Source organism: Balaenoptera physalus, assembly GCF_965194825.1.
Source record: "Balaenoptera physalus genome assembly, chromosome: 20".
In the NCBI taxonomy this organism is placed as follows: Eukaryota; Metazoa; Chordata; class Mammalia; order Artiodactyla; family Balaenopteridae; genus Balaenoptera; species Balaenoptera physalus.
Genome location: NC_138901.1, coordinates 14,836,822 through 14,849,273, shown reverse-complemented (window position 1 = coordinate 14,849,273; position 12,452 = coordinate 14,836,822). Strand labels below are relative to the sequence as shown.

General features: G+C 60.4%; 2 protein-coding genes across 6 annotated transcripts in view; both read right to left on the bottom strand.

Moving 5' to 3' along the window:
- Positions 1-173: 173 nt before the first annotated feature.
- CD79B (CD79b molecule) lies at positions 174-7,657 on the bottom strand. 2 transcript variants are annotated; one of them, XM_082442181.1, is made up of 6 exons: positions 3,841-7,657; positions 3,146-3,199; positions 1,823-2,134; positions 1,485-1,603; positions 1,169-1,210; positions 174-1,047 (listed from the first exon to the last, which is right to left on the bottom strand). In XM_082442181.1, the coding sequence occupies exons 1-6, from the start codon at positions 4,031-4,033 to the stop codon at positions 949-951; spliced, it is 819 nt and encodes a 272-aa protein (XP_082298307.1). In that variant the 5' UTR covers positions 4,034-7,657; the 3' UTR covers positions 174-948. The 2 variants fall into 2 exon arrangements, with proteins under 2 accessions (XP_082298307.1, XP_082298308.1); XM_082442182.1 differs by having other exon boundaries at positions 3,146-3,196.
- A 64-nt stretch (positions 7,658-7,721) lies between these two features.
- The window catches only part of SCN4A (sodium voltage-gated channel alpha subunit 4), a 46,732-nt gene continuing 42,001 nt past the window's right edge, over positions 7,722-12,452 (bottom strand). For all 4 annotated transcript variants that reach the window (XM_082441989.1, XM_082441990.1, XM_082441992.1 and 1 more), the window contains exons 24-25: positions 11,935-12,205; positions 7,722-11,107 (exon numbers count right to left, since the gene is read on the bottom strand). In XM_082441989.1, the coding sequence (XP_082298115.1) occupies positions 9,882-11,107; positions 11,935-12,205 (1,497 nt within the window). In that variant the 3' untranslated portion in view covers positions 7,722-9,881. The remainder of the gene's footprint in view (positions 11,108-11,934; positions 12,206-12,452) is intronic.

Here is a 12,452-nt window from a genome sequence, read left to right as displayed (position 1 = left end):
TCTGGAAGGGCTTCCTGTAGGTGGAGGGCCTTAAAGGACAAGAGGATTGGGGGGGTGGGGGAGGGCAAACTCTTCTAGGGCTAAGACCTCTGCCCTACAGAGCGGGACTCAAGTGCTGCTTGTCGGCTGAAGGGAATGCAGGGTGAGGGTATCCCCGCCGAGAAGAAGGGTCAGTCCATTCAGCCCTTCTCCACTGCTCGGGGCCTCACTAGGGTCAGAGAGCAGGGGAAGAACGGGAGACATGACCACAGGTCCCAACTGGGCCTTCAGAGAGAAGCAGTGAGTGAGCCCCGGAGAGGGCTCTGAGCCCCATGGCAGCCATCCCTCCTCACGCCCCATGGCAGCCGTCCCTCCTCATACCCCACGGGTCCACGGATGTGCCCAAACAGGAACTCTCATCCACCCCATAACCATAGATGTCACAAGCCTGTGTGTCATTTCTCAAGACACATTGTTTATTCCGTGGGAGAAAGGGCTCAAGGCCAGCAGCCCCCTGGGGTGGGGGAGGGCGGGAGAGAGCAGGAGAGGATGGGAGAGGGATGAAGCTCTCGGTGGCCCATCTGCAGCCACATGGGGGTGGGCCAGGGCCCTTCCCGGGCTCTACAGGAAGCCGGGCTGTTCTGAGTCCGTTTGCAGGTTCCAGACAAGTCTCTGCCTTCCCTGTCCTGAATAGGGGATGGATCCCCGCATAGCACCCCCAGAAGGCTGGGTCCAGTCTAGCCCCAGAGAACTCCCTGCTCCAAATCACTGCCCTGTGGCCCTTCCGCTCCAGTCCCTTTGGCAAGAGATGGGGACCAAGGGCTGGAGGGGCAGGCGGACCTGGTGGGCCAGCTTTGGAGGCGGACAGGGGGTCCAGGGTAAAGGCGATGGGCTGGGAGCCGGGCGGCTCTGAAGCAGTCAGTGAGGGCCCAGCGGGCTATGCCCAGGGGCGTGGGGAGGGCCGGCCTCTCACTCCTGGCCTGGGTGTTCGCCCACCGACCACTTCACCTCTCCTGTCCGCAGCGTCACTATGTCCTCGTAAGTGGCTGTCTGGTCAATGTCCAGGCCCTGGAGACACGGAGCGGAGCTCAGGCCTTGGCCACGCGCTGACCGCACACAGATGGTGCCTCTGACCGCGCCCCCTGCCCCCCACGGCCCCGGGAGCTGCGGGGTCCACCCCGCTCCTTACCTCATAGGTGTGATCTTCCTCCATCCCGGCCTTGCTGTCATCCTGGCGGGTGAGGGACGGAGAGCAGAGTGTTAGCTTCCCCCACCCCCATCCACTGCCGGCCCAGGCTGCGGAGGGCCGGGGAGATTGGCCCGGGGTGAAGGGTCAGGGGCCAGGGGTCAGGGGTCGGGGGGAGAGGCGCACTCTGCGAGAACAGCTGATGAATAAAGGAGTGACTGAATCGGTAAATCGATGGGCAGGCTCTGGGGCTGGGGAAGTGGAGACCCTGCCCGTGTCCGGCCTGCCCCGTGGCTGCTTCCCCGGCCCCCAGGGTCACCTTGTCCAGCAGCAGGAAGATGGGCACGATGATGAAGAGGATGATGAGGAGGGTCTGGATCATGATGATGCCGTCTTTCAGCGTGTTCCGCCGCTTCAGCTGCGCCAAGGTGCTGAACCCTGGGGGGAGGTGGGGCGGGGGCGGTGAGGCTGGGGCCCCCCCTTTGGGCCTGCGCCCCTCAGGACCTGCTTCTCAGCGGCTCTCCCAGGTGCTCGAGGGCCACAGTCACCGCCACACTGTGGCCCCCCTACTGGTCCGGGCTGGGGTGGGGTGGGTGAGGACGGCTCCACGAGCACGCCCGCTCTCCTCCCTGGCTGGGGGGCGGGCCCCGCACGCACCCATGACCCGAAGCTCAGTGCCACAGCTGCGCTCTGTCCTCGGGGGCCGCTGGAAGCACTCATGCTCGCAGAAATAGATGCCGTTGTCCTGAAACTGGATGTCTTGGATGATGAGCGTGGCCTCGGAGGTGTTCTGGGTCTGGAGGATGCGGCCCTTTTCGGGGAGAAATATCTTGGCCTCCAAGTCCGTCTCCTGCTTCCGGAGCCAGCTCACGTTGCCCAGGGCCTCCAGGTGGCACTTGATTTCCACCGTGGAGCCCCGTTTCTTGGCCACGAAACGTGGGTGCTGCCAGATCCGGGAACAAATGCTTCCTGCAGGCGCCAAGGCTGGGATTAAAATCCTGCCCCTTGTCTTCTTGACCGTCAGCCCGAACTCAGGCCCTCAGCCGTGGGCCCCCGTCCTGGGCAGCACTGACCCCTGGCTCCGCCCCCTTGTCTGTCCTTGCTTCTCGGGGTGCGGGGCAGACATGAGGCAGAGGTGTGGGAGAGCCAGAGCCACGTGAGAAGCTACAGGCCGAGCTGCCGGACCCCGCCCCTTCCTGATGGCCCACCCTTCCCGCCTGATTTTCCTTTAGAAGGGCCTGGAACCTTCTGATTCCTTTCCATGCCCATTACAGCAGCCCGATGCCGGCCTCACCCCGTGAGGCCAGAAGGCCCATAGCACAGCCTCCGGCCTGGCCTGGTGCTCTCACCTCTCCCTGCCCTGGGCTACCCACACCAGCCCGAAATCCTCAAGGGCTCCCCACAAATCCTTAGCCTGGCAGTCAAGGCCTCCCACGTCCATCCCCTGGCCGTCACCTCCCTCCCCACTTCTGTGTGGAGCTGCTCCTCTTTTTATTCCTAAGGCTTCTTTCTCAGTTTGCCATGATGTCCCCGCCCACCTGCTCCAAGAAGCCTCCCTCCTGCCTGGTTCCCAGTCAGTGGTCCCCTAGGAACCCCTGCGACCTGTCGGGGCCCCTGAGGTTATGGTCTCCTGCCGGGGCTAAGCCCAACTCCCCAGCCAGGGAGACCGGGCCTGAGTCCTCAGTGGGGTTCCCTCTGGCCCCCACTCCAACCCTGGCTTTGGCGCTGCCCCGGATCGCTGGGACTGGAGCACTTATGTTTAATGACGATGACGGCTGGAGGAGTGGGGATTGGAGGGACTTCAGAGCCAGGTCTTACAGAGGGAGACAGACCCTAAGGAGGCCTGGGGATGGGAGTCCTGGGTGGGGAGACCCAGGGGGCACAAGGGCACAAGGGTGACCATGGGACAGCCCACAGGACAGTGACCGACTTTGGACACAGACATACTTGTCCCCAGAAGGGACGGGGGAAGTTGCTGACCTTTGGGATCCCGGTAGAGCTCCTCTGTTTTGGCCACCACCACCGGCTCACCTGCTGGGTGGGAGGGAGTGGGCGGGGCCGGTCACTCGGACTTGGCTGCCCCACCCCTGCATTCCCAGACCCACTTCCTCCCCGCCCAGAACATCAGCATCAAGACCCCTCAGCTCTCCCCCAGCCCTGCTCCGGAGAGACTAGAGTGGGGTGGGGTCACCAGAAGATCCGACTCCCAGCCCCTCTTCTGCCCTTGACCTTGAGCCGTGCCTGGATGAGACGGGAGGGAAGTTACAGCCGGAGGGCTCCACCGCCTTCCAGACCAGGGCACCACTTCTGGAACATGCCTGTCCCAGGTCTGCTTGGGGGCAGCTCTCCCCTGCCCCCCCCCCCCACGCAGTGCCCTCCACGGCCTGGGGGTGAACCACACTCTTCGTTCTCTCTCCTGGGCCCAGCTCTTCTGCGGTCAGAGCCACCAACCCCTCAGGCCCAGCTCAGCCTGACACCCTCCGGGCGGGAGAGGGGCTGGGGCCGCGGAGCCCTGAGCCATCAGCATGGCCGATACCCATAGACCCGGTCCCCAGGGCTGTCAGAGGGAGACAGGAGGCAGAAAAGTGTGAGAGACAGAAGCAGGAGGAGGAGAGAGCAGGAGACAGAACCAGTGGAGAGAGCGGAACCAGCAGGCCTCTCGGCTCGGGCCGTACCTGAAAGGAGCAACAGCAGAAGCACCAACCAGTTGCTGAGCCCGGGACAGAGCGCCGGCCCCGCCATGCTCACCCCGCCGTCTCCTGCCCCAAGCCCGCGACAGCGGAGGCTCCTGGGGGGGAAAACGTGTAACTGCCCAGGCTGCAGCCTGTCTCCTCCCCGCCTCTTCCCCACCAGGCCCCTTCCTGCCATGCAAATTGGGACCCAGGGGAGGCACCGGCTCTCCGGGGACCCTGGGGGAGGGCAGGCTCTTTTGTCAGCTGTGCTGCTAAGGCTCAAGCGTCACCCCAGATCGGGCACTACAGCGGGGTCCGCGGTGGACGCCCCGGGTGGCGGCGGCCTCTGAGTCCCCACCCCATCCCTGTGCCCTGGGGCCCCCTAGCCTCCCACCGCACACTTAGCTGAATACACATGGGTCCTGTGGATGAATGCGAGCGCGGCCTCTCCACCCTGGACCAGCGTACACCCTGTGGGAAGAGGGGCACCCAGGAAGGATGGGGCAGGGGTGCTGGCGGGCAGCTATGGGCCCAGAGCACGGCCTCTTGGCTGGAGTGCAGGTGGCCATGTTGGGGGTTGATGGAGATTTGACCCTGGGGAGGAAAGGAACCACAGCGGTTCTTGAGCAAGAACAGGCCAAGAGTGGCAGCCGCTTGGGAGATTTGGTCCAGGACCTGGCGAGAGGGCCCCTCCCTCACTTGGTGGGAGAGTTTGCTGGGAGCTGCCAAAGAAGGTGGACTTAGGTGTTGACAGCTTAGAGAAAACCCACCACTCAGCAATCAGGGGACTCTCAGGGCACTGAAGTGTTATCCACAGCTCCAGGGGTCTTGGGCAGAGGACAGGAGGCTAGTATGGGGGAGTCTTCAGGTTCTGAAACAAAAAGGATCTCTGGCTTTATCTCACCAGTCAGCAGAGTGGTGGATGGAACCATAAGTCCAGGAGCTTGTCTAAGCTCAACTTTGTGTCCCTGCCCCTGGATCAGACACAACCCTCATCCCCTGGGGGCTCGGGGTGGGGGAGGTGCCCTTGTGCAGTGCACAACCTGCACAGCTGCACATGGCAGGCTTGCATCCCTCAGCCCCACAGCTGAGCCCACTCCTGAGTTTTATGTTTTATGGAAGCTTCTTTACTCTCTCGGCCCCTCACTCTCTCTCTTCTTCCAACCGCCAGGAGGGGAAGGAAGTTGCAAATCTTGTGTCCTCTGCCTACATATTCTCCTTACCATCCGCCAGTTTTCAAACAGCCTGTGCTGCTGGCAGGTCTGTTTGGGTTCAGGGAGACAGGGACCCGCCTCCTAGGCCAGGGTTGGTGGTGAGGAAGGCAGAGGTCTGGGTGCTGCCCCCTCAGTCCTGAGCATAAGTCTCGCCTGGGATGGTGGGGTCCCCCCCCCCACCACCAAGGAGTATGGGCCAGGACTGGAGCTGTGGAAAGCGGGGACAGGAGGGGTTAAGGTTCCATCCAAGGAACAGCTCGTTCCTGGCAGTCCCAGATGTTCTTGTTGTTTCCAGATGTTCCAAATGAAAAAAAAAACACATTTCTCTGAAAAGGTGTCAGATGTTCAGTTCACAGAACAAACAGCCCAGGAATATAAACATCACCTGAGGTCAGCTTGGGGACCATGGGCCCCTGGTGGGGGAGGTTGGAGACTCCCCCAGAGGAATGGGGGAAAATCCAGGGGTCTCTTCCTTTAGCAGAGTACCTCCTGGTGATGGAAGCCTTGGTTAGCTTTGGGGCTAGCGTCCCCCAAAGTTGGGAGGAAGACGGAGAAGGCTTGGGATACACACGTGTGTGTGTGTGTGCATGTAGCTGCTCACACGGGTGTGCTGCCGGGCTGTGTGGTGTGGGGCTGCTCAGGGGCTGGTCCTGGGGCCCAGGGTGACTCTAGGGGGCACGGAGGTTGGGGGCGCCGTAGGTGTCCTCCAAACACACATACATCTGCGTCTCCCGTGGGCAGGGATGCAGATGTGTCCTTTGGACTTCATTCCCATTCATGCCAGGAGGGGGTGGGGGCAATGGGGGCCCCGCCGTCTGCAGGGTTATTTGTCACAGTTGGGGCCATGCTGTTCCCTCCCCAGTGACAACAGTACTGAGCAATGTCCGGGGCTTGTGACGCCTTTTCCTTCCTGGAACAGGAGGCCACTCCTGCCTCTGCCCCCGGCTGCCCTGGGCTGTGCACCCGACATCAGGCAGCCCTCACCCCACCTTTCCAGGGAGGCAGCATCAAAATAAGAGATGGGGGTGTAGGGAGAAGGGACACGGAGCTTGGGGGTTTGGGGAACAAGAGGGCAGGGACCCCCAGTAACCCTGGGAGGGTGGTGGGAGAGGGCAGAACCTCAGTTTGGAAAGAAGGGCTCTGACCTCTGCCCCTCCCCCCAGCCCTCGCCTACTGACTCTACTTGGTTTGTTGTTACCAGGGGAGACCTGCAGGCTCAGAAGGATTCGGGTGTGAATCCTGACCCTGCAGGAAACCAGAAAGCCGCCTCAAGTCACCTGGGGCTTCTCAACGAAGGGTGGTCCTGCCTCACGCAGAGAGCATTGGGAAATGCTCCAGGGCCAGTGCCAAGGTCAAATGACCAACGGACACCTCTGGCATTCGTGGGCCAGGGGGCAGTGAAGACCCTGCAGTGGGAGGGGCAGCCTCTCACAAAGCAGAATTTCCTTGTCTCACATGTCAACTGCACCCCTGTTAAGCAACACCCGTTCTTAACCTCTCAGAGACCAAGTTTCCTCATTTGGGTAAAACAGAAATAATTGTAATAATATCTTCTTCGTAGGGCGGTTGTGAGCCTTGAAGGGACTCAGGTTCACCCTCAGGCAGGTGGTGCGTAGGACTGATAACTGGGGGAGGGTCTTGATTCTGAAATAGGAACTTCGGTTATCTATGTTCTTCACCCAGGATTTTGCCTTTTTTCTTTGACCACTCAAGGCTCAGGGGAAGGGTGGGTCAGGGCACCCCCAAGCTCTCCTGTCCTTGGGGCCAGAGAGGGACCCGGGCAAGGTTTGGAGAACTTTCATGTGAGAAGGAGCGCCTCCTCCACCTCTGGGAGGGAGGTCAGCACCCCGGTGGGGGGCTCAGGGAGCCCTGTGGGGATGTCAGACCCCTCTCCTGCAGGCAAAAACCACACTGTGGGAAGGGGCTCAAGGACATGGCTGAGGGATGTCGGGGTGGCCTGGGGGTTCCCCTCCCCAGCCCCCAAGGGTGCCATGTAACCTCAGGACCCAGGAAAAGGGGATATAGAAATCCTGAAAGGGACTAATACTCAGTAGTTTGGAGGAATACAGTCTTGGCTGTCAGAAAACAAAATTAAATCTAAAATTATATTTCACCCACTGGGATTGTGTCCTGAGCTCACTACATAACATTACTCTTTGTCATAGGTCCATGGGACCCTGGGTTTCCTGGGGTCAGGGGTCAGAGGCAGTATCCTGGGGGAACTGTACCTCTGGGGAGAGGGAGAGGCCACACCATGTACCCATAGGCACCTTAGGGCCTCTGAGGGGCAGAGAAGTTAGGGGGGTTCTGGAGAGGAGGGGCTGGGGACACGGGTCCCAACACCCCTTTCCTGGGTGCTGTCGTGGGCAGGGAGACGCAGTGTGGTGCTGCCTGTTAGGGGCGTGAAGGGAGCGGGGCGCGACTCTTGACCTCATCTGGCCTCTTGGACTCCAGCTGTGAGGCTGGAGTCCCAGTCTCCTTCTGGAGGGGGCAGGAGACGGCCAGACGGAGCCAGAGGAGCGAGCTGGGGCCCTCCTTATCCTGCCTTCCGCAATCCCTGGCAGCTCCCCAAGTCTTCCCCACTTGGCTCAATCCCCACCAGCCCTTCTTGCTGCCCTCAGCTCCCGTCGATGTCCGCACGCAGAAGCACAGAAGGAGAAAGCCCACATGTCAGAGGCACTGGGGAGGTTTATTATAAGAACTGTACAAAGGAGCCTGTCTACTGGCCTGGCTTGGGCCTGTTCCCACCCGGACAAGGTGCAATGGGTGTGGGTCTGCAGGGGAGGAGGCTGCGGGCAGGGGAGGCCTGGACCCCGCTCAGCCGCGCTGGCTCTGCGATCTGCACACGGTCCGGTGGAGAGGCCAGTCCAGCAGGGGCTGAGGCTCTTGGGGCCTCACTAGTCAGAGCCCCAACAAGGAGGGAAAGGCTGTGGGCGGAGTGCTGGTCAGAGAGGAGGCTGACCCCTACAGGATGAACTTCTGAAGAAAGAGCCAGAACTGCTGCAGGAAGAGATGGAAGGAGCGGGGGCCTCATTCCAGAGAGGACCCAGCCGGGGCCGGGAAGCAGGGCTGGGCAGTGGGTGTGAGGAAGAGAAGTGGAGGAAGGCAGAAGAGGGGACTCACGGGGGTGAGAGAGAGGGATGCCCAGGCAGGGTGGTGAGGAGGCCGGCGAGCGCGGCAGACAGAAAGGAAGGCTCCGGCCTCTGGGCGAGCACACACGCAAACACACACACACACACACACACACACACACACACACACACACACACACACAGGTTGTTTTGGAGGTTTTGCTGCTTCCTGAGTTTTAATCAAACTGTTCACGAGAAACAAGAAGAAAAAGAAGAGGAACTAAGGGCAACGGGGGACTCGATGTGCAAACCTTACCACCTGTGTTCACACTCACATACACACAGCACAGGGACACTCACACAGACAGGCCTACAGAGAAGACACACACACACACACACACCCCCCAGCCAGACACTGCGGGGCACACTGACACACATGTACACAAATATACCCATACACACATGCATATGCAGGCTCTGACAGACACGGTGGTTCACACACACACACACACACACAAACAGAGCTATACACATAGGGATAACGCTGGCACACAGGCACACACACACAGATGAGTAAATCCAGTGACCCCTAAGCCGGCGTCTCACCCTCTCCTCCGAGCTCAGCCTCTGTCTGTTCTCGGGAGCCGGCGGAGGACCGGCACCGCCATGCCCAAGTCAGCGGTGCCAGCAGACCAGGCGGCAGGAAGTTGGAAGGTTGGGTCTGAGCCAGGTGAGCAGTGCCTGCCCCAGTGTGGAAACCTCGAACATGGGCTCAGCTAGAACATTCTTAGGATCACTTTGAGGAGGGGAAAAGGACGAGGAGGGAGGAAGAGATGGGTGTGGTGGAGGATGAGGAGGAGACCTCTGGGGTTGGTGAGGCTGCCAGGAGCCCCAATGGTGCTGATGCAGGAGGGAGGGAAGGAGGGAGGGAGGGGAATCTTCTTCCTGAGCACCAGGGTCCCCGACACCACCCGAGATCTGGGTGCTCCGGCCAAGAAAGCCCCCAGTGCAGCGATATGCTGGTGGGATCCAACCTGTGCTACCCATCCGTGCTTTCTAGAAAAAGACGATTCCCAAGTGGAATCCTCCCTTCTGCTCTTCTCCCAGGGGCCAGCCAGGGAGCCAGGGGCCTGGGCAATGGACAAATCCGGAAAGGGTGTCAGGGGTCACACCAGCCCAATAAGTCAGGATCCAGTGGCCCATCAGGTTTGTGGAGCCATTTCTGGACCAGTGATGCTTCCCTTTTCCAGAGAATTCCTAAGCTGGCAGGGTGATGCTGCACCCAGAGTCAGGGGAGGGCTGGCAGGCCCTGGGCTCAGGTGTCTGCTCTCACTGAAGTTAAGACTTCCTTGTCCTGGAGGGAGCTGGGGGGGCCTGAGCTACTTCCTGGGGAGAGGTCAGTGGCCCTTAAGACTCTGGTGGCAGGAGGGCAGCCAATCCTTCCATCACAGGCCGGCTCCTCCCCAAGTGGGGAGCAGAGCTTCTGATGTTCCCACCTCCCCCGGGGCCATGAGGAGGGCAGCAGGGCCCCCGAGGAGGTGAGAGCAACTTGAAGGTAAAATCATGGAGGCAGCAGCCTCGGGCTCAGAGTGGAGACTTCAGGTACAATTCCCGTTTTCCACGGCCTGGGTGACAACCCAGCACGGCCCAATCCTGTCCCCGACAGGGAGCTGGATCAGTCCCAGACGCAAAGCCCTAGCTCCCTCAGTGGCAGGCACCACGGGTGAGCTTTGGGGCTGTGCCACCTCGCTGCCGCCTGCTAGACAAGAGACTCTTTGACCCCTGGGCGCACCGTCTGCCCTGGGGGTGGGGCGGGAGGGAGGGCTGTGTCTGCGGGTCTGACGGACAGGAGCCCCATGGCAGGTCTGGGGTCCCAGGTTGAGCCCCTCCCCTCCCCCTTGCTCTGCACACCACTGTTCCCGTTCTCAGGGTCATACATCTTGCTCATGGTGTCAGCAATCAGCCCCTCCTTCTCAGGGGCTGCGTCCCCGCTGCTGTCCTGACTGTGGCGGTACATGTAGGAAGCCTGCTTCACGGAGCGCTGCAGCAGGTGCCGGCGGTAGGCCCTCTGGATCTTGATGGCGCACACTTCCTCGTGCTTCCTCTTGAGGGTGGTTGTGATGGGCTCGTAGGAGACCTTGGATGGGTTGGCAGCCATGAACTTCTCCTCCATGGTCTCCTTGAGGGAGTCCATCTCCCCAGAGTCTCCCAGGACCTCTTTGGTCAGGGCAAAGAGGATGTCCAGGCAGTGGATCTTGTCCCCTGGCACCATGGGCAGGTCCATTGTTATGAGCTTGATCTTGTTGGGCTTGGCGATCCTCAGCGGCTCCTGCAGGATGTCCACGAAGTCGGAGAGGCGGCTGTAGTCGATGAACTGCGTGGCGTCGGGGTCAAACTTCTCCCACGACTCGTAGAACATCTCGAAGTCATCCTCCCCGAGAGGCTCACTGCTCTCCTCCGTGGCCACGTTGAAGTTCTCCAGGATGATGGCGATGTACATGTTGACCACGATGAGGAAGGAGATGATGATGTAGCTGCAGAAGAAGCAGATGCCGATGGAGGGGTTGCCGCAGTCACCCCTGACGCTGGTGCCCGGGTTCTCCAGCGTGGGGTCACAGTCGGGGGGCCCGCTGTTGAGGATGGGGTTGAGGAGCCCGTCCCAGCCGGCCGACGTGGTGATCTCAAAGAGGCAGATGATGCTGTTGCCGAAGGTCTCAAAGTTAAACATGTCGTCGATGCCCGACTCCTTCTTGACGTAAGCGAAGTTGGACATGCCGAAGATGGAGTAAATGAACATGACCAAGAAGAGGAGGAGGCCGATGTTGAAGAGGGCGGGCAGTGACATCATGAGAGCAAACAGCAGCGTCCTGATGCCCTTGGCCCCTCGGATCAGCCGTAGGACGCGCCCGATCCGCGCCAGGCGGATGACACGGAACAGCGTGGGTGACACGAAGTATTTCTGAATCAGGTCAGAGAGTGCGAGGCCTGCAGGGAGGAAGTGGTGAGGACTGCTGCCCTCAGGGTGGGCGGCTGGGTCGGGGAGCAGGGGGCACGCGCGGCTCAAGGGGGCCCAGCCCGCTGGGCTCTTCCCCAGGAAGGAGCAGGAGAAGCTCACCGCTCAGAGCACAGCCCGAATGGCCTGACCCATTAGGCTCTCCCAGGGGTCTTGGCGCCTGGGCTCCGTCTTTGCCCTGACACGGCTGCATGGAGGTGGGATGTGTCAAAGCGAATGGTGGTAGGCCTATCGCTAAGGCTGTTTGCAGATGCCATGGATGAGAGGGCAGGGGAGGACAGCTCTGGGTGTGCGACTTCAGGCGTGTCACCTAATCGGTTTGTGACTCAGTTTCCTCGTCTGTAAAATGGAGGTGACAACAGTACCAGCCTCAGGAGGTTTGTTAGGAACAATCAGTGAGCTAATGCCTGTGAAGTGCATAGCACAGTGTCAGGCAAATAGTATATGACTGATAAATGATAGCTAGTTACTATCACAATTACACACAGCTCTCCTGTGTGTAAGGATACTGGAACCATCTTCTTATGTTTTTCCCGAAGCACATGGGCACCTGAGTGTGCATCCACTGGACAAGTAAATGTTTCTCAGGCGTAGTCACGCGTGTGAAGGTGACAGGTTGCCTGGGAGCCCACCGTACGTGCTTTCGCGCATTAAGTGTAGACACCAGGTGCACACGCATGTGTGTATGTGTGAGTGTGAGTGTGAGCATGGCAGGTGCATGAGCAGGTGTGTGTGTGGACACGAGGATGGGAGTACCGGGCCTTCCTGAATGAACTCAGCCCAGCCTGGCCCTGCTCACCCACAATGGAGAGGATGACAACCACGAAGTCGAAGATGTTCCAGCCGATGGTGAAGTAGTACTGGCGCAGAGCCAACATCTTGAGCATGCACTCGCCCGTGAAGATGATGATGAAGATCATGTTGACGTTGTAGAGGATGTCCACCTTGAGCTGGCTCTGGTCGTCCGTCTCCACCATCATGGTGACCATGTTGAGGCAGATGAGCATCATGATCGTGATGTCAAACGCCTGCTTCGTCACCAAGTCGTACACCATGCCCTGGATCTTGTTCTGTAGCAGGGATGGGAGTGCGGGGATGCACGCGGAGGGGTGTGGGGGGCAGTGGTCAGGGCAGGACGCGGACCGGCAGAAGATGCAGGTGACACGGCAGAAGACACGACAGCATGACAGGGAGGGAGAGAGAGAGAGAGAGAGAGAGGAGGTGTCAGGTCTTGTGGTGGAGTCGGCCAGGGCAGGGGCGGCGAGACCCATGAGAACAGACCAATCTGTGGGGTCCGTGGGCATCCTTCCTCACTCT

Coding starts and splice junctions, on each gene's coding strand:
- CD79B (XM_082442181.1), bottom strand. CDS start 4,033: ATGGCAGGAAGGGGCCTGGTGGGGAAGAGGCGGGGAGGAGACAGGCTG. Junction 2,135..3,145: donor GCTCTACCGGGATCCCAAAG/GTCAGCAACTTC, acceptor TGGCGCCTGCAG/GAAGCATTTGTTCCCGGATC. Junction 1,604..1,822: donor CACTGAGCTTCGGGTCATGG/GTGCGTGCGGGG, acceptor ACCTCCCCCCAG/GGTTCAGCACCTTGGCGCAG.